General features: G+C 35.6%; 1 protein-coding gene, 1 long non-coding RNA gene and 2 pseudogenes across 6 annotated transcripts; 1 reads left to right on the top strand and 3 right to left on the bottom strand.

Moving 5' to 3' along the window:
• The first annotated feature begins 27 nt into the window (after nucleotides 1-27).
• Nucleotides 28-3,263, top strand: LOC103438337 (rhodanese-like domain-containing protein 8, chloroplastic; annotated as a pseudogene).
• On the bottom strand, nucleotides 3,136-7,829 carry LOC103438286 (uncharacterized protein At4g15970-like). 5 transcript variants are annotated; one of them, XM_070824244.1, is made up of 5 exons: nucleotides 7,355-7,810; nucleotides 7,256-7,294; nucleotides 4,322-4,696; nucleotides 3,760-4,241; nucleotides 3,136-3,400 (listed from the first exon to the last, which is right to left on the bottom strand). In XM_070824244.1, the coding sequence occupies exons 1-5, from the start codon at nucleotides 7,604-7,606 to the stop codon at nucleotides 3,397-3,399; spliced, it is 1,152 nt and encodes a 383-aa protein (XP_070680345.1). In that variant the 5' UTR covers nucleotides 7,607-7,810; the 3' UTR covers nucleotides 3,136-3,396. The 5 variants fall into 5 exon arrangements, with proteins under 5 accessions (XP_070680345.1, XP_008375046.2, XP_008375048.2 ...); XM_008376824.4 differs by having other exon boundaries at nucleotides 7,256-7,829; XM_008376826.4 differs by lacking the exon at nucleotides 7,256-7,294 and having other exon boundaries at nucleotides 7,295-7,829.
• Nucleotides 7,830-14,146: 6,317 nt separating this feature from the next.
• On the bottom strand, nucleotides 14,147-15,088 carry LOC139197240 (uncharacterized). The gene is made up of 2 exons (XR_011582467.1): nucleotides 14,761-15,088; nucleotides 14,147-14,641 (listed from the first exon to the last, which is right to left on the bottom strand). It is a non-coding gene; the product is annotated as an uncharacterized lncRNA (long non-coding RNA).
• Nucleotides 15,089-16,037: 949 nt separating this feature from the next.
• LOC114825514 (uncharacterized protein At4g15970-like) lies at nucleotides 16,038-17,911 on the bottom strand (annotated as a pseudogene).
• Nucleotides 17,912-20,554: the final 2,643 nt, after the last annotated feature.

The raw sequence follows: 20,554 nt of genomic DNA, 5'->3' as shown, positions 1-20,554 counted from the left end.
TCACTCTCCGTTCATCAACAGTCCCACAGTACTCACTCACTGCTCACAGACTGAACAGATACGGAGAGACAGAAAATATGAGAGGGTGTTTTCCGGCGCCGGCGGTAATATCCGGTGCGTCGAGCTCCACAATTACTCAAATTGCTTTGGTGGGCAGAAGAAGGAAAGGTTCATTTGAATTCCCAGTCTGCTCCTCCGCCGCCCAAACAGCTTGCCTTTCTTTCTCAAATCACAACGAGCATAACCAGCAGAGGCAAAGACAATGCCTTTGGTTACCAGAAAGAAGCAAACGGAAAGGCGGACGTCGTGCGGGCGTTGGCTTGCAATGCAAGTGCAGCTACGAAAGCAGGGGAGAGGATAACGAATGGGTGGTGGTGAATTTCTACCATTTCGTAATGATCAAAGACGCAGAGGCGGTGGCGGTGGCGGCCAAGCATCCCTCTTTCGTAGAGGGTCTCAACATACGTGGGCGGATATATCTGAATGAACAAGGGATAATGCACAGGTATTTATTGCTTTCTTTTTGTAATGTTTGCTTATGAAATCAGTGGAATGAATGAATGAAATGCTTATACAATGCTATAATCTATCTTAGCATATTGCTTTGTATTTGTAATGTACTAATGTTTATGAGCAGAAATTCTCTGCGGAGGACGTTCGTTCCACAGCCGGATTGTATGTACAAGTGAACTGAATTCATGAACCATACATATTACAGCAAGACAAACAAATAAGAAGTGTGTTTAATATCCTGTGTTGTGCATGTGTGCAGTATAGTGGGCTGTCGAGAGATGCACTTGTTGCATATTTTGAATGGTTAAGAGGAAACGAGAGATTTTCCGGCATCCTAGTGCAGGTTTCTGCAGCAACAAATGGCCATTGCGGTATAAGCCCTCACTGGTTCAGGCAAGCCCCAACAGAACTTCTTTTTCTTCTACATCTTGTCGCTGATGTCATAACATATATCTCCCCCGCTTCCAGTTAGAAGGAGGTATTTCACATCTTCCTTTGCTGGACCCTTCAATGCGAGCAACAAATCTATCTCCATCTGAATGAAGAAAGAGATTGGAAGCAGTGAATACAACTATTGATGTGTCAAATGACAATCTTAAAAGAAACCAGATTTTATTGGAGGTGAGAAATGGTATGTTACTTCCTAGCCTTTTAATTTTAAATGATTTTCCTCTTATCGTTAATCCGGCAATTCCCTTCAACTGTGCGTATTGTTGTTGGAACAATTTTGAGTGTTCAATAAAGACTTGTTCATAACTGTACATTTGAACAGTCCTTGATAGCTAGATTTGTTTAACACTGTCGTTTCTTCTTGTGTTGTTTGACATGTTGCCTTGGTCATGTTTCTAATGTATAATTGCGCATGCAATTCTTGTTATTTGTGTAGCTTCTACGTCAGCCATATAATAATTGTGTTCATAATTTCAGCCACAGAAGTTTAAAGATTTTGTCACTGCTTGTAATCAGGTTATGAATGGGATATTGGTCATTTTGAAGGGGCTCGGCGACCTGATATGGACTGCTTTAGGAGCACTTCGTTGGGTTTTCGCAACCAGAGGTACGTGACTTTTAGTTCAATGATATGTTACATCTGGAGACATTCTGTTTGTAGCCAGAGTGTGATGGTTGAAGTAGTGTTGTTTCGGCAAAACAAAAAAACTGTGCAGAAGTCCCACAGACATAATTATATTGATGTGTAATGGTTTGAAATGAAGTTCTGATGTGAAGGTTTATGCCTTGGTATGGAGATTTAAGATCAGGGACGTCAGCAGTTGGGAGGTTCCATAGTTTGTAGTCAAGCAACACTTTTGTGGTATTATATAGTGAAGGTCGCACTCTACTGTTTTATATACGAAAATTTAGGCATTAATATGTTCTGAAGGTAGTAGAAACTTCATTTTCTGGTGACGAATGTGAACATACTACTTTCTATCTCTGTTAGTACTTATTCAGGTCATTTCTGCAGATCCATTAGAAAATGTTGATAAAGAAAAAACAGATGTATTGATGTATTGCACTGGAGATATCCGTTGCAATGTATATTCCACAATCCTAAGGTAACCGCCAGCCTTTGCAATGTATATTGATGATTGTACTGCATGATTAATGGGAAAATTTGTGATGGAACGGGTCGTGGTTGTGATGTTGGAATCAATTCTTTATCTTCTTCTCTCGCTTTTCTTATTTTGGACATTTAGTTGTAATTTAATTTCATATGCCAGACAAAAGGGCTTTCAACATTTATACACATAAAGGAAGGTGTTTATCATTATCTGGAGAATGAAGGTCCTGTCCAGTGGATTGGGAATTTGTTCGTATTTGACTCTCGTCTCTCTCTCCCACCGCCTGCCTACAAGCATGAAGCCATGACTAAAGCAAGCACACATGAAGATCCAGAGAATAATACATTCGCTAGGTGCTATACGTGTGGTTCACAAGTCTGTGAGTTAAGGCATAGAAACAGTGCAAATCTCGAGTGCAATCTGCTGTATCTGTAAGTTCCTTTTGTTAGCTATTCTCTCTCCATCCACCCCTCCCTCCTCCAAGTTGAAGCGTCACTGCTTAAGTGTCATTATACCATCTGCATTACGTAAGGATTTCTATTTCAGATGCTGTTTGAACCGTGTGAAGTATTTAAGAGGACGTTGCTGTTCCAACTGCACGACTGCTCCTCGACCTAGACCTGTTCTTCCAAGGTTCCAGAGGTACAAGAAGTGGCACACGTATCAAGATTCGATTCCACAGAGCCAGTTGATGGCTTGATCAGACTCGTAAGTCCTCGGTGCAGTTCATCATTTATCTAAACTAAACCAGAGCATCTGGTGGGCATCATGCTTGTCTTCCTGTTGGATGGTTGCAGTTCATGACGAATTTAGACAAATTTCCCTATTCTTTTCTAACAAAGGAGAAAGGCAAGTTTGGTGTCTATGATCATGTTAGCTTGCAGCCATAAGTCTCCAGAATATACATCGGCCTAACTCTTCTGCTATAGGAAACAACAAGCAGCTGCAAACGTAGCGGAAACGTGGAACTGAAACATCTTGTTTAAACATTGCTCTTAGTAAAGTGTGAGGAAAAAAAAATGTTCTAAAGTCAGTACCTCAACTACGCTTATGCACATGATAGCAGACAATATAAGTGAGTAAATAAAATTGAATTTGTACGTACATGTAGGCATTTATCTATCTCTTCTGGTTTGTACATTTGAAATTGTCACAATTCATAAATGGAGGGTATATTCTTTTCACTAATTCACTTCACATAAACATTGCAAAAAGAAAAACTGCTGCAAAATAAGTTCTGTAATAATAATCATGAGCAAGATGACATATATTTGATCCGCAGGGAGCAATTTCCATCGTTGAATTTAACCCACCTTTTCTTCTACCTGAAGTGACAACATACGTGATGAAGTAGGACTATAGACGTCAGATTCATGCATGCATGGGATGGTTCTCAAGTCAAAATTAAGTTTCAAAAATATTTGATCATCAACGCAACAACCTTTTTTATTTGGTTGCAAAAGGTATGTATAAAGGGGTGTGCTATCCACACACACTTTTTTACTTCACAAACTCCTCTTAATTTGCAGTCATCAGATCGACTAAATTAAATAATATCAAATGACAAAAATTAACAAAGATGTGTGAGAAGTAAAAAGAGTGTGGATAGCACATCTGAATAAAAACTATTGGCATAAGAAATGGGCTTAACGGAAGAAGATTCATAAGCGATGGCTAAAATTACCTGCATTTTTGTGGGACGGTCCATAAAGCTTGTGATGTGCCTGTGGCGTTACGAGGTGATGACATGTAATTTTTCCAAACTTGAAGCAAAGCTTTGAGATCGTTCACTTTGTTTTCAAGACCAACACAACAATTGGCATGCATTGTGCAAACTTGGTTAAAATCCTTACTTGGCTCACAGAAGCCACCAAAGTATTTTGTATCCAAGAATCTCACTTTCAATCCAATCTTGGCAATGAAGGGATCAAATTTAATCCTATTAAGCACTTCTTGTTCATTCGTATCTGGATATGTGTATTTGGAGAGGTACCAAAATTTGTAAAACCCAATAGTTCGATCATTGGATTTTACATTGACAAATCCACAGTTGGGAGGATTGTCAAAACTATAAGAATCAGCTAGGAATTGATCAGTTGCAATTTGAAAATCTGCATCCGGATAGAATTGTGGAAATGGATCTCGAAGCCACATTATATCGGTATCCTGACCATTAATTTCACTAAATAGTTCATTCATGGAAAAGAAAGCAAAAATTGGAAGAAATGAAGGACTAAGAAAAATACCGTAAAGATAAAGTTGTAGCCTTTGTCGAGAATGGAAGACAAAATCTGGGTTCTTCTCCACATCATCCGTAGGTAATTGGGAGTCAGATAAAATACCTCGCCGGTAAAGTTGGTGCCTTGAGTGTAAAGTAAGTAACAATGAGGGTGTGATGCTAAGCAACGAGCATATGCTTTTTGGTCCACGCAGATGACTAGCAAATGCTTGAGCAGCCATTTCGTGTTGCTTCCGATGTTAAAGCTCTCAAGAAAGAGATCAAATATTGAATTGGGCTCTGCCCATGCATCATTTAACGTAGTTATTATAACCGTTTTGTTCTTCATGCATGCATTTTTCAGAACTTTATCCAATGGATCCATATCCTCTTGTTGGTTGCCCTGTATGCACCGATAATGTTATCACTATTAATTAATGAAACTCTCTTTGTCAACCAAAAAATGATGAAAAGACAACTTAGTCTTCTATCATAAAAAAAAGATGGGCAATAATGTAATTTCATAGGTCTAAATTTTATTGTTTTTTATTAAAGTCTCACCTACAGGTGATGTTAAAATACCTCTAATATTTAAAAAATAAAAAAATAAAAAAAAACCAAAAACAAAAACCTCTCATTCCCCCCACGTTCTCTCCCTCTCTCTCCCTCTCTCCTTCTCATTTTCTAAAAAAATGTGTTCTTACACATAAAGTGTATAAGGAAATGCTAGTATCATACTTACATGCTAACATAACTAATTAATGAAAATATGACTTTATTCATAGAAATTATATTTCTTTTTAACTAAAATTCACCGTATTATATTTTCTTAACGAAAACCCAATGATTAGACTCCAACTCAACAATTTTCTTAATTAAATTTGACTTCACATAATTTTGTATTTTTGAATACCTAAAATACCCCTAATAACTTATGTCGGATTAAAAACAAAATTTAATGTCATGGTTTCAATGCATATTAATAACACAATGATATGATATTAGGGTTTGAATTCGCTTCATTTTTATCCTTTTTTAAGTTCTTAGTTATTTTGTCACTTAGTACTACGGTCTAGTAACATTCCTCTTCACTTGTAAGTGAGAGGCCTTAAGTTTAATTCTCGCCAAAGGTAAATTTGAACCACATTATTGCTAGATCATTATGAAGTTAAACCCACATCCTCCCACTTTAATGTAAATAATAACGTTGGTTAAAAAAAAAAAGCTTATTATATTAATACCCCACAAATTGTTGAATAAACCACACATACTTAATACACTCCACATTTACTTTTTTCAATGAAAAATTCTCTTAACACACCCCACATACTTCCCCATAATACCCTCACACCTCACATTCTCAATATACACCTTACATTTTCTACATGCACCCCATATTTTCTATACACCCCACATTTCTCAAATCTTATAAAGCTTTTAATTTGGACAAAAGATACCGACTTGAATTTTGACAAAAGATATTGCCTGGGATTTAAAGCATATGTGGGTTGTTTTCAATTCCACCATTAAAACTCATGTTGCATGTTTTTAATATTTGGTGGTAATTTTAGGTGTTTAATTCTTCATGTAATCCCTATGATCCCTAAAAGATGAATAAGAATATAGAAGCTTGAATAACGTAGCAAAAGCAAGATTAAATAATTATCAATGTCGTCAAAATCACTAAAACAATAAAAAAATATGAAGTCTTACCTTATGTGAAGCTTCCAAAACATCGATTTCGTGTTTCATTCGTCAAAAATAATTTTTCTCAATCAACATGTTTGTAGTTTCATTGGTTAGGGTTTTGTTCAACAATGGAGGGTCAAAGGGATTTTGATAGTTGAAGAAAATAAATAATACGTTAAAAGTGATTTGGGGTGTATTTAGAATATTTGTTTAACCTAATAAGGTCAAAATTGTCATTACATAGTAGGGTAAATAAATCATTTAATATTAAATTTTAATGTGGGGTGCTAATATAAAATGCCTAAAAAATGCTTAGTTGCCTTTCAAATTTGCATAAAATTAGAAATTTTTTCGTTTAACTTTTCCCTTTTCAAAATATGTGAGCATTATATAAAAACAAAATGTGCCTCTTAGCTGCCAATAAAATATAAGAATGTTATCTTCTCAAAATAAATTTACCTATATTTTATATATAAATATAGGTAAATTATTTTACATACCACATATATATAATAACAATAAAATGTGCCTAAAGCATGTAATAATATGTGCAAAATAATTTACTACAACATAAAAGATGTCATTCGGTTCAGTTTAATTACCAATATTTCACATGTAGGTACAGGTAAATTATTTTATGAAATTAAAGTACATACTTGAAGATAAAGATGTCATTTGCTAAGATAAAGGATGTCATATCTCATTTGGTTAAATGAAAAAAATATATGTAAATTATTTTTACAAATATTTACGTACTGACCTGAAATATATTTATATTTTTTATAAGGAAATATATTTATATATTTAATGAAAAAGAGAATATGTATGTATATTGTTTCAATTGTAGCTTATAAAAATTGAAATTTTGAGCAATTATTGACTAAAGCACATATAAATCAAGTATAATGCACCTACAAGTTGAACTTTTAGATGCTTGCAAAAAAAAAAAAAAAAAAAAACTAGACCAAATTTAACATTTCATCATTATTGTTAGGATTTCATCATTACTGTTGGTATTAGTAAATTGCATTGACATAATTAGGGTGTATTGGGGCATAGGTTGTAAATAGTATATGTTATTTCTTTGTCTACATATCAATGGATTTGAATTTTGGGGTTTAATTGAATGTTTAAATATAGATAAGTTTTGTCTAGGAAATAAAAATTGCAATAGCATATCTCTAAAGAACCCATAAATATACTGATTTGCGGAGTAGAAAGTAAACAGGATTAATTAGGGAGAGATAAGAAATGAATTAAGAGGACTACGTACTGTACTGGCCTGCTGAAGCGAAGGGGTTGTGGTATTCACCTGCTGAAGCGAAGGGGTTGTGGTATTTGCCTGCTGAAGCGGAGGAGTTGTGGTATTCGCCTGCTGAAGCGAAGGGGTTGTGGTATTCGCCTGCTGAAGCGGAGGAGTTGTGGTATTCGCCTGCTGAAGTGGAGGGGTTGTGGTTCTGCAGGAGGGGAGGGGTGATGCCAAGCCATCATAACGAAATCCAGAAGGATACACAAAATTGTAGACAATAAAGCAACCGGCGACAGCTGCTGCCGCCATAAACACCAGTATCGTCCGTGCAGTAATCCTCTTCCCAGTAATATCAAGAATCACAGAGTTTCTCATTCTTGATGCTTTTTCAACTGATAAATCCAGATTTTCTTCTCTTGGGTAATTGGGTTGTAATACATATGGCAAACTGCGTTAGACTTAGTCCCTTAGCTGTATATGTATATAAAGTATTGTATTTAGCTGCGAAAAGCTCGAAAGCTAACTGGACTAGTCATTACACACAATAGTGTGTAATGTATTATAGAGTCCAAGTCCAAGGTTGGTAGACAATGGCGGCATTGGACTTTCGGGTGTATATAGGAACTCTATTATTATTATTATTTTTTTACATTTCAAGTTGAAGGTTTGAAGTTGAAGTAGTCCATTACTTCACTTTTAATATAGATAATATCGTTTGTTAAAAAAAAATAGGCATTACGAAAGTCCCATTTTGGTGGTGGCAATTTGTTTTCAAGGTTTGGTTGGCTTTTTAGTCAAAATGATCATTGAGATTAGTCTAACTCTTCATTTTGGTTCATGTGATTTAAAATCGATAAAACTGGTTTCTGAATTTGTCAACCATCAATCATTTTGGTTATTCCGTTAAAAAATTCCCCTTAAATAAGAAGAAAAAAATACCCTCAATTGTCAAATTATTTTGTCCCATTGTTTTTTAAATTGAGGGTATTTTTATCATTTTAGTATTTATTTAACATAGATTTTTCACGGAATGATCAAAACGATGACAAACTTAGGGATTTCTTCTATCAATTTCAAATCTCAACAACCAAAGTGACAAGTTATGTCAATCTCATTGACCATTTTAACTAAAAAGCCAATTTGGTTTTACTGTTTATGCTTGAGATGTATGATGAGTGTATGAGGAAATGAATTAATGAAAAATGGTGATGATAAACAGAGTAAATGAAAACAAAATATTCAAAGTGATAGCAACTTAAATAGTTTTTTATTTTTAATTTGTCTGATTTAATTTTGTGTGCTTTTTGTTATAAATTTTTTCTACGTCTCTTTCATCATCATTCATCAATTCTTTTTTATCTATCTCATAGACTCTCTATCATTAATACAAAAAATGAGCATTAAAATAAAAAAACGAACTAAATGGTTATCAAACATTTTTTTAATAATGTTATATGATGTGTCATTTAGTACTACGGTTTAGTGATATTCTTCTTCACTTGTAAACGAGAGGTCTTAAGTTCGATTCTTGCCAAAACGAATTTAGACTATATTATTGCTAGCCTATTGTGAGACTTAACGCACTTCTCTCACCTCCTTTAATGTAGATAATATCGTTTGTTGAAAATAATGTTATATGATAATTTTTGTTTTTTATAAACAAATATATGATATGTTTTGCAGTCGGATGGATATAATTTGGCAAACTCCACCTCGAATCTTATACCCCTGATTTTTTTTACCAGTACAAGATGTCAACCTGTATTACCTGCCTGCCTGGCTAATTGTTTCTTCCCCTTTGAGCCTTATTATCCTTCTGTTAATATTTACTTAATTTTTAATTAAAACCTCTAAAGCTCTACAATATATATATATATATATATATATATATATATATATATATAAAGGAATACAATAATATTTTTTCATATACAAAATGAAAATTAAGGGATGACCTCCCTAGCTAGCTTGTTCTAGTCCACCGGGTAAGGTAAGTACTAACTAGGGTTAGCCCATATATATATATATATACACATAATCCATGCAGACCACTCTACATATATATAATAATTTAAGCGTTAATCTTAGTTTACTACCATGAAGTTTCGTGGTTTTCAACATTTGGTACATGAAGTTTTTTTCATCCCAGAATTATACCTCAAGTCTTAATTTTGTGACAGTTTCATACATATGTTAAATTTTCCGTTAAAACTTTTGTTAACTGATGACGTGGAGCCCACGTGAACAATAACTGAGCGTTACGTGTCTTATGGGCCCACATAAATATTTTTAAAAATTAAAAAAAAATTCCCGTTTATGGGCTCCCTCTCCCCCAAACATCCTTTCTCTCCTATGTACACCTTTTCCCCAAACATCCTCGTCATGTACGAGCTCCACTTTGCCATGCCCATGTCCGGTGCTATCCTCAACAACATCAACACCCACACCGTCTCCGTACTCCTGCACCATAATGAAGCCATTTCTCTCTTCCTACCGAACACCCTTTCCCATCGACTTGTCCTCATCGCCGACGATTCGAGCGCGCCGTCATGCGCAGCACCACTTGATCACTTCATGTGCACATACGAGAACCTCGTGGACAGAGGCGACGAGAGGTTCGAGTGGGTCCCGTCGTCGAACAAGTGGGATCCAATGACTGCCACATCATCGGGAGTCGTTCACTGCCATAGAGAACGATGGAGCAACGGGCGAGGGCCTTGACGTCGCCGATCTTGTTGAAGACAAGGAAGAGGAAGGAGTCTGGGAGGCGATCGAAGAGGTCGTCGTCGATGGAGGAGTAGGGTTCCAGACGACAACGACGAATTCCTCCAATCGGCACTCCTACTCTGTCGGCTCCTTTGATTACATCGTAGATGAGTAGGAGTCGGAAGTGAGGCTGAGCAATGCTGAGCGGGAGGGTGTGGGTTGCAAAGGATGAAGGAAGGGAAGGGGTTGGGGGAGGTAGAAGACGGGTTGGGTTTTTTTGTTTGTTTGTATTTTTTTGTATTTATTATTAGCACGTGACACTCAGTTATTGTCCACGTGTGCACCACGTCATCAGTTAACATAAGTTCTAATAGAAAACTTAACAGATATACAAAACTGTCCCAAAATTAAGACTTGAGGTATGACTTTTGGATGAAAAAAAACTTCATGTAACAAATGTTAAAAACCACAAAACTTTAGGATAGTAAACTAAGATTAAAATGTTCAACCTTGGAACAAATTTACATATAATTCTAATTGTTATCGAATATGTATATATAATTTTAATTTTAACCACTAAATTATTGCACGTAGCGGACAGATAGTGAGGCCAGTCGGCAGGCCACGGCAAGAATGGTGTGCCCTCTCCTCTTCCAAATTCTAGGGAATTAATATATCATGTCATGTATAATTAATTCCTTTTATGGTGATGGATACTCTTTTGTTTTATTGACTGGATTGAAATCTCTAGCCAGATTTTTATTGAGATTCATTGTATGCATCATATCCTCAATGAGTGGATGTAGTCTATTACCTTATCAATGAATATTGCACCGTTTTCAAAAAAAATTAATGATAATATTCTTTCCCAAAATTAATCAATCAAAGCCATTAAATAATTTCAAAATGAACTTGTTAAACCTAATTGGGGGAATTGATATAATTTTTTATTGTTAGTTGCCAAGTCAAAAGATGCCGACACAAGCCAGAACGTCTGAACATGTATATTCTGGTGATGGGAACTAGTCTAACATGACTCACAAGAGAGATGAAGATGATGTTGGGAATTATTATCAATATTCAATCGGAGAGAAGACTTTTCAAAATTAAGAGTATTCTTATTTCTCTGCTTGATTTTATTCAATCCGGCTGCAACCGACGTTTCAACGCTATATATGTTTATTAATTTTGTCATCTCTTCTCCATGATGCATATTCAAGTATAGAATATTTAACACACCAAAAAAATTACGTAAACATTCTTATTTTACTATCTCATGCTAATTTTATATTCGCATTTTTTCGGAATTATTTCATGTTAGTAGTACAGCTCATTTCTTTATTTGAGGTTCGCCTATGAACATGCAACTTCATCAAGGAAACCAAGTTTATATCTTATTCTCCTATTTTGGATATTTTCGATGATGATGAGCATGGACGGAGCTACATAAGGCCCAGGGAGGGCATCCGCCCCCATTCAGATTTTTGGGTGAGGAAAGCAAAAATGTCATGACAATTAAAACAACAATTAAAATTTTGATTTTGGTTCCAAATATTCCACGTTTTCTAACCTAAATCAAACTCAATTGAACTAGGGGTTTTGATAAATACATTGGATTCAACTGATGAAGTATCATAATTTAATACAAAATTTTTACTCCAAAGTATTTTATATGAATTTACTTCATTCATTTGTTTGTGGCATTACAAGTTAGAATTTAACTTTCTAATTTAGAGATTTTTTACTGTATTTGGTCTTCAATAACCTAAAACCCATTATTTTACTTGGTTGTTTTAAGACGCCCCCAATAAAAAAAAATTTCTAACTCCGTCCTTGATGATGAGTGTATAATTATTATTATATTCTCTCAATTATATTATATAATATATGTCAATATTGCTCCAAAACACTCTCTCAACTATATATCAATATCTCTCAAGTATGATTATAATTATACTTGTCTTACCTCGAGGCTTCGATTCCTACATTGATTTTTTAATTTTATTTTGGGATTAATTTCCTGTATTGATTACGAAAGGGATCATTCATTGCTAATCACATAAATCAAGCATAATTTATTTCCCTAAATAATTATTGTTCAATTGTATTATTCTTAGGCCAAACTCTAATGATTGATTGATCGATCATTGACTTAATAAACTTCAACACTCGTTTCATAATCTATTTACCAAAAGAGAATGCTAAAGCTATCATATTTTTAGAACATATTTTGTAGAATACATGATGCGGCAATCTATAGTTGATTTCTTTCTTTAATAGATCATATTTGGGGGGTTTGTGTTAATTTTTTATTTTTATTTTTGTTTTTCAAAACCGGTGATATTGGACTCATTTGAAATGGTTAAAAGCGTTTAAAATGGTTAACAACGTTTTTGATAAAAATGCTTTTGGAATCAATCCATAGTAAAATGACAAATGAATTCTAGAAAATCACTTCATTGCTTCATGCAAGAATGCAGGAAGCACTTTAAGTGCTTTTGAAACCCAAAAATATTTTTTCTACAAGTGATTTCAGTTATTTTAAGAGCAGTTCTAAACAAGCTATATACTAAGGGGAGATCAGATTCAATTTTTTTATTCAAATGAGAGAGTATACATTATTGTAGACAACATGGTTAAGCCCGGTCTACAAATTTGTGTTAGTTGCGTACAAATAATTACCTAACAAGAATAATTTTAAATTGTTCTAAACTTTTTAAAACATTTCAAATAAATACCTAACATTGCAAGTGGTTATCTACTACAATATTAGAGAGAAGTGTTGCCCTTACACTACGGTGTGAGATCGAACCCGATCAGCCCCCTAGTCTAACATTTAATTTAACAAATATATCATTTGACCAAAAAAAAAAACAATAATAAATACCTAACATTTTGAGAATTATGCATTTGCTAAGTCACTAGCATTAAGTGTCGGTGACATCATGTGGACAAGTATAGAATTTGACTCTGTTTGTGTATCTCAATATTGTCCTTATCACTTATCATTAATAACTCAACATATGTCTATTTTTCAAAATATGAGATAATTTTTTTAAGAAAAAGTACGATATTCATTAAGTTGCAATAAAAACCTACAATATTGAGGATAAGGTGCATAGATGGGTCTTGATAAAAATCTTGTTAGAAATTTCAATCCGGTAATAGTATATGGCACAACCAATGTATAGTAAACTATCTCAAATATTACGATCGAAGTAAAATTAACTGGGTCTTTCTTCTACTAGGATGTCCTAGATCAAGTCCGGAGGGTCTTCAAACCATAACACATCGCAATGTCTTCCAATTCGTGCACGAGCAAGCCGATGCGCTGCTTGATTGGCTTCGCGTCGAATGTGGCGCATTTCAATATGCGCAATTACCGGGAGAAAGCTCCTAGTATCTCCCAAAGGTGGACAAACCATCTTCCTTCCTTTGTAGAGCAGCTATAGTTATGCTCGAATCACCTTCGAACACGACGTCTTGTCCTCCATTGACGATCTGCACCAAAATTTTCGCAGCATGCCTTGCCGCCAAGATCTCCGCATGCAGCTGGGAAACCACATTAACATGAACTCCTGAGGCCCCACCGCCCCAGCACTGCCTGGTGCCTCCTTTGAAGGTCAATCTGCCTCCTTTCGTCTCTCGAGCGGATCCGACATATTCCCCCCTAACCCTTATAAATTTTGATTTGGTTCTGTCTTCGGCTACTCTTCCTCTCTCAAATTCTTCAGAACGCAATCCCCAATGCAAAATTCCACCACCGCCTTCTCCTCCCCCTGAAGATATTTTTAGTTACGACGAGAATACGAATGGTACACCACGTGTTTTTATACAAGTGATGAAATTTTTTAATTTTTAAGTTATTAATCATTTAACACACATAACTTATCATTTATACAGGAACACATGATACATGATGTATCATCTCTTGGTTACACTGAAAAATCTATCATCCACCTGCAACTGTAGTACAGCTTTTTTTTGGGATACACGTGCATGTCACATGCTGATTATAGTTATTTTCCCTCCTCAATCTGTCGCACGAGGCCCGGCCCAAAAATAATACAACCGAGGCGGCCCATCACAAATCCAACGGATCGGATCCAGGCATTCCAGCCTATACGTGGGCAAACCACAATTGTACGGGCATTATGTATTCTCGAGCTCTTTTGATTTCTACATTTCAAACTGGTTGGTCTGAAGTTGAACTAGGCACCAGGAAATTGTACAAGTATCACAAATACACAATATTACATACTAATTACACTTTACATATACTTGCACATCTGGCTTTCTTTGTATTTCATTTTCATATAAATAAAATAAAAAATAAACAGCTACAAAATAAGTTTTGTAATCCTGCTTTGTGAGGAAGATGACATATTTGATTCCCTGACCGAGGTGCCATTTTCATCATTGAACTTCGTGCTCATTTTCTTCTACATCAAGTAACAACATGGATTTAAATATCGATATTATCGGCGAAATATCGCCGATAATATCGATTTTTCGGGTAATGGATATTTAAACTGGTTTCCGTGTAGTTTTCGTCCAAATATCGCGATATTATCGATAATATCGCGATATTTTGGAAATATCGCGATATTTCGTTGAACGGTGCAATCGGATTCCGATATCGGACGCCGGAGAAGAACGCCGGAGATGGTGTGCCTGTTCCCGAGCCCATTTCGTCCCAAAAACCTTGCAAAAACACGAATTTTAACTTAAATTTCACATATATACTCCAAATTTCACGCATGCATCAACGATTCAACATATGTGATATCGGTTTAGGGCTTAGGGTTTCAATGGAATCTCACCTGAAATATCGATGACTGGGCCAACTCCTTGCTCAGCGGCGCACCACCAGAGACGACTGAGGGAGAAGAAGAAGGATGGAGAGACTGAGGGAGAAGGATGGACGGAGAGACTGAGGGAGAAGGATCGAGATCGAGGCTGAGGGAGAAGGATAGACGGACGGAGAGACTGAGGGAGAGAAGGATCGAGATCGAGGCTGAGGGAGAAGGATGGACGGACGACGGAGAGACTGAGGGAGAGAAGGAGAGACTGCGTGTGTGGTGTGTGCGTGTGTGGTCTGTGCGTGTTTTGCAGAGAAGAAGAGACTGAGGGAGAGAAGCAGAGAAAGGGAGAGCCTGGGAAAGTGGAGAGAAAGAGAGGACTGAGAGAGAAGATAGATGTGAAGGATGGGGAATCGGGATGGAGGGGAGGTCACACCACACACGTGGTGCTGAAATGGGGAAGCATGCTGCACCTTTTCAAAGTTTCAATTTCAACCACCCACCCAACCATGATTTTTACTTTTAATTTTAAAAAGTTAAATATAACCATTCAAAATATCTTAAGTTATATGACTTAATGTATTTTTAAATTTTAGATTGGTTGGATATTCTTTTTACATTTTATCATTCGATTTATTTGTGGGCTAACGAGGGAAACCAAACTAGCACATATGAACAATAATTAGTAATTTATTTAGAGTTTTAATACTCACATCCTTATTAAACTCCTAATTAATTTTCAATTCAAACATTTCAAATATATAAAAAATAAAATAAGAATAAGTTTGTACCCATTAATTTTTATAAAAAAAAATTGATATGTACCCGTTATAAGAATAAGTCACTCATGTATCTTACCATGCAATATATAAAGTGTAAAATATTGTACTAATTCATTATATATAAATGATTATGGTGTGTTTAAACTTCTTTCATTAATTACTACATATATAAATGATTAATTACTACATATTTTCTACACTCACAATGTTTGTCAGCTCGCTATATAATCAACTTGATAATGTTAAATCCATCATGCAATGCATTTCCTTCCAATTTTTTGTGATAAACTAATAGATAATTGACTAAATAAACATCCTGCAAAGTTTCAATAAAAATTTCCAAGTTTTTCTTACAATTTCCGTGGTTTCCATGTAATTTTTATCGATATCGATATTTTATCGATATTTCCGTCGATATTTCCGTATTTTCGGACTACCGATATTTCCGATATTACCGATATTTAATACCTTGAGTAACAAGTAGAAAACGTCATAATCAGATCCATGGTTTTCAACTTAACTTTCAAATACTAGTTCATGTTCATCATCATCATCATCTATTTCGTAAGTTACAAAAACTGAAAACTGAAAAACGAAATGGTTATCTAATGATCCTTTAGAAATAAACTTCATTTTAAACCGTTATGATTAAATAAAGCAATGTAACATTGTAAAAGTGTTTACGCACTGATCTTGAATACGTTATAAGATATACAATGTGATCAGATGTTGCATCCCTTCTCCAGTGATCACTAATGCTTCCAAAGGCGTTGGAAAGAAGTGCTTCAATCAATTAGAAGGTCAAAGGGGTCAATACAAACAACAGACCGTATATAAAGTTCCAAAAGAAATAGGAAGGAAAAAAAACCTGTTAAGGGCGACATGCGAAATGTTTGCATAAGAAATAGGGTTTAACATATGACCAGAAGCTACATTTAAAAAAAATATTCCGTATGCTTAGCAAGGGGTTTATTGATTTGTTGGTTAAGAATATCATTTCTTAAACCCGAGTTATAAAGTTCGAATCCACCTTGCTTGTGTAAAGAACAAAACAAAAAAGCGAATGCTTAAAAATTAAATGAAAGAAGACTTACAAGCAATTGATAAATATATACCTGCAATTTTGTGGGACGGTCCATAAAACATGTAATGTATCATTGGTTTTGCGAGGCGATGACATGTAATTTCTCCATGCGAGGAATTGACATGTAATTTCTCCATACTTGCAGCAAAATTTAAGATCATTGACTTTGTTATCGAGACCAACACAACAATTAGCATGCATCGTGCAAACTTGATTAAAATTCTTACTGGGTTGACAAAAGCCACCAAAGTATAGTGTATCAAAAAACCTCATTTTCAGTCCAATCTCAGCAACAAAGGGATCAGATTTAATCCCATTTTGTACATCTTGTTCGTGTTTTCTTGGATACGTGTTTCTGGAAAAGTACCAAAACTTATAAAATAGAATAGTCCGATCATTGGATTTTGCATAGGAAAATCCAGTGTTGGGTGAAATTTTCTCACTGTAAGAATCACCTGTGAAGTTATCACAAGAAATTTGAAGATCGGTATCTCTGGATTGAATTGTGAGAATGGATTTCGAAGCCACATTATATCATTATCCTGTACATTCCAATATCACATGCATGCAACAAAATCAACAACAGTTAAAATAAATTGGCAGCTAACTTTTTTTTTTCCTTTCTTGATATTGTAAGTTTTGGGAAAGTAAGCAAAAATTGAATAGGAATTACTGTAAGAGTACATTGTAGCAATGGTCATTCAACTAAAAATCTATTACTATTGGTCCATTAACTCATCAAAACGTGTAGCTATGGTCATTGTCGTTAACTTTGTTGGAATTTTGTCAAAATGAGTTATTTTGGAAGGACCATTGCTACAATTGGGTTAAAGTTAAGGGATCATTTCTCTAATTGGGTTAAAGTTGAGGGACAATTTCTCTAATTGGATTAAAGTTGAGGGACTATTGATAATTGATTTTTAGTTGAGGGACCATAGCCGCACGTTTTGATAAAATGAGGGACCAATGGTAATGAATTTTTAGTTGAGAGACTATTACTACAATTTACTCTTACCGTAATGACAAAGCTATAGCCTTTCTCGAGAATAAGAGATATAGACTGGACTTTTCCCCACGTTATCTGTAAGTAGTTTGAAGACGTAAAAACTGCCTCGTGGGTAAAGTTGGCACCTTGAGTTTTGAGTTGATAACAATGAGGGAGCAACGCTAGGCAACGAGCATATGCTTTTTCGTCCAAGCAGATGACTACAAAATGTATGAGCAGCCATTTCGTTTTACTTCCGATCTCGAAACTCTCTAGAAATAGTTCTAATATTGAATTGGGTTCTTCCCATGCATGCACCATTCAACTCAAATGTTATAATAGCTTTGTCCTTCATGCATGCATTTTTCAGAACTTTATCCAAAGGATCCTTCTCCTCCAGCTGCTTGCCCTGCGTGCACCGGTAACCATGCATGCATGTGTTATGTGTACGTACGTACTTAGGTACTAAAGTAATCAATTTATTTGTGTTTGTAGAGTAGAAAGTAAAATGGGTTAATCCGTGAGAGAGAACTAATTAGTAATTAATTAAGCGGACTACTGTACTCGCCTGCTGAGAGGGAGGGGTTGTGGTTCTGCAGGAGGGGAGGTGTGGTGTCACTGCCAAGGCATCATAACGAGATCCAGGAGGATACACAAAATTGTAGCCAATAAAGCAACCGGTAACAGCTGCGGCAGCCATAAAAACCAGTGTCGTCCACATATTAATCCTCTTCTCAGTAACATCGAAAACCACCGAGTTCCTCATTCTTGATGCTTTTTCAATTACAAATTCACTTCTTGTTTTCTCTTGGATAATTGGGTTGCAATTTGGCAAACACACACACACACACACACACACCACATCTTGGCTTTCCTGCTTTTCACAGCTAGCTAGCTAAACTAAGGCTATCACCAACCTAAGGAGGGTCAGAGGGCTTCCTTTAGCCCTATAGCCCTAAAAAAAAAATTAATATTTTAATGAACAATACTATGTCATATTTCTTACCATCTCCAACCAAGGGGGCCAAAGGGTCATAGGCCAAACATAGCCCTGTGACAAAAAATTATCTCCAACCGAGGGGGCCAAAGGATCATAGGCTAAACATAATTTATTATTTTAATTTAAATATTACAACTTAAATATTAAAGACTACAACAACTTAAATTTAAAGACTATAATCATCATCATCATCATCATCATCTGCCATTGTAGGAGTATAGTAGGATGTAAACAACTCCCGTCGGGCCATAATTTCCCTTTTTTCTATCAAAATAAGCCTTACTCATTAGAGTGTAATCCGAAGTGTTCATTTGCATATTCCTATCATCCATCTCTTCTTGTATTTGTTTGGCTCGTTCTTCGTGCCTACGGTTCCCATCTTCTGCGGCAATGACATTTTGCTTTGCCATTAATCGCAATGAGACCGCCATTTCCTGTTGAAAGGGTAATCATCATTTGCCTTGCCATTTTCCTTCAATTTTCGAGCCTTGTTTCATCCCCTAGCCCTAGGTATGGAACCTTCACCCAGAGACGGATTTTCAACCCTTATTTCTTGAATGGTAGGAGATCCATCTTTATCCCCATCTGCATTTGAGGATGCATTTTCGAACACCGGCATAGGACCAATTCTTTGTTGAGGTGGATCTTCAAATAACACCCACCCATTACAAATTTCCCAACAACCGTGATGACTAAAAGGTTTAGAGTTGTCCTCCATATAAAAATCCTCCGCTTGGTGTACTTAGAAAATATAATTACAAAAATTAAAGGAAATTAATTTATGAAATTAAATGTAATATAATTAAATATTTAAAATAAGTTGTGAAAACGCTTACTTCGTTGTAGTAATTGGCTCCGCTTTCATGTCTGCTTGCGGCCTTTAACACTGCTTGATGCCATTTATTCAAACTTGGATGAAAATGTTTCTTCCATCTTAAATAACAACTCTCGTAGTTTCGGGAATTCGGTGGAGTGGTGCCTTCGTAGAACTCATAGTATTTTTTGAATGTACGAGTCCAAACACCTTCACTTGTTCGAGAACTCCCCCTCACACTATCTTCCGAGACCCATCTATAAGTCATGCAAAGAGCTTCATCTTCTTTTTCGGTCCAAGCCCCACCTTTCATTGCAGATGTGGTCATTTGAAAATTATTGAAAAAATTGAAGGAAAGATTATTGGAAGTGGTAAGAGAATAGAATGTAAAAAATTGAAATAGAATGAAGTAAGATAGTATGGAATGATGAAAATTATGTGAGAAATGATGTAGGAATAGCTTAGGTATTTATAGGAAAAAATTTGGAATTTTTTATTGCTTTTTTAAAAAAATTTATCCGGAAAAAAAAAAATTAATTCAAATGACCCGAGGTTGGCTGGCTGGCATTTGGGCCAGCCGATTTGCCTGATTTGGTATTTTTGGCCCGGTGGGGCCCACAGACCCTTTGGCCTAGCCCTCGATTGGAGACAGTTTTCATGTCATTTCAGACTATTTTTAGCCCTATGACCCTCTGACCGGATCGGTTGGAGATGGCCTAAGCTAACTAGAGTAGTCATTTACCGTTTGGTTAGGTCAGAACCGACTGCAGCAGCAATTTTGTTTTTAGTGGGTTGCGTCGAAACTGCGAGATTTGATTGGCAGACAATTGTGGCATTGAATTTTCGGATAGGAAACTCTAATTTGTACATTTCAAGTTGCAGGTTCGAAGTCGAAGTAGACATTACGAAAGTCCCATTTTCGTAGTGTCAATTTTTTTTAGGTTTGGGTTTCAAGGTTTGTGCTTCAGATAGAAGAGTATATAAAGGAAAGAAGAAGAATGGATGAAAAATGGGGATGGAAGAGCGGGAAAGGGAAAAGAAATGATTATTGAAAACAAAATCTTAAAAGTGAAAACAACTTAATATAGTTTTTTTGTATCAAATTAAGCCACCGCCTTCAAAATGATAGATTTTGTACCTATTTTTATTT

The sequence above is a fragment of the Malus domestica genome, chromosome 06 (assembly GCF_042453785.1).
Source record: "Malus domestica chromosome 06, GDT2T_hap1".
Classification (NCBI taxonomy): Eukaryota; Viridiplantae; Streptophyta; class Magnoliopsida; order Rosales; family Rosaceae; genus Malus; species Malus domestica.
Note: the sequence above shows the minus strand (reverse complement) of the source record. Positions and strands in the feature narration are given on the sequence as shown.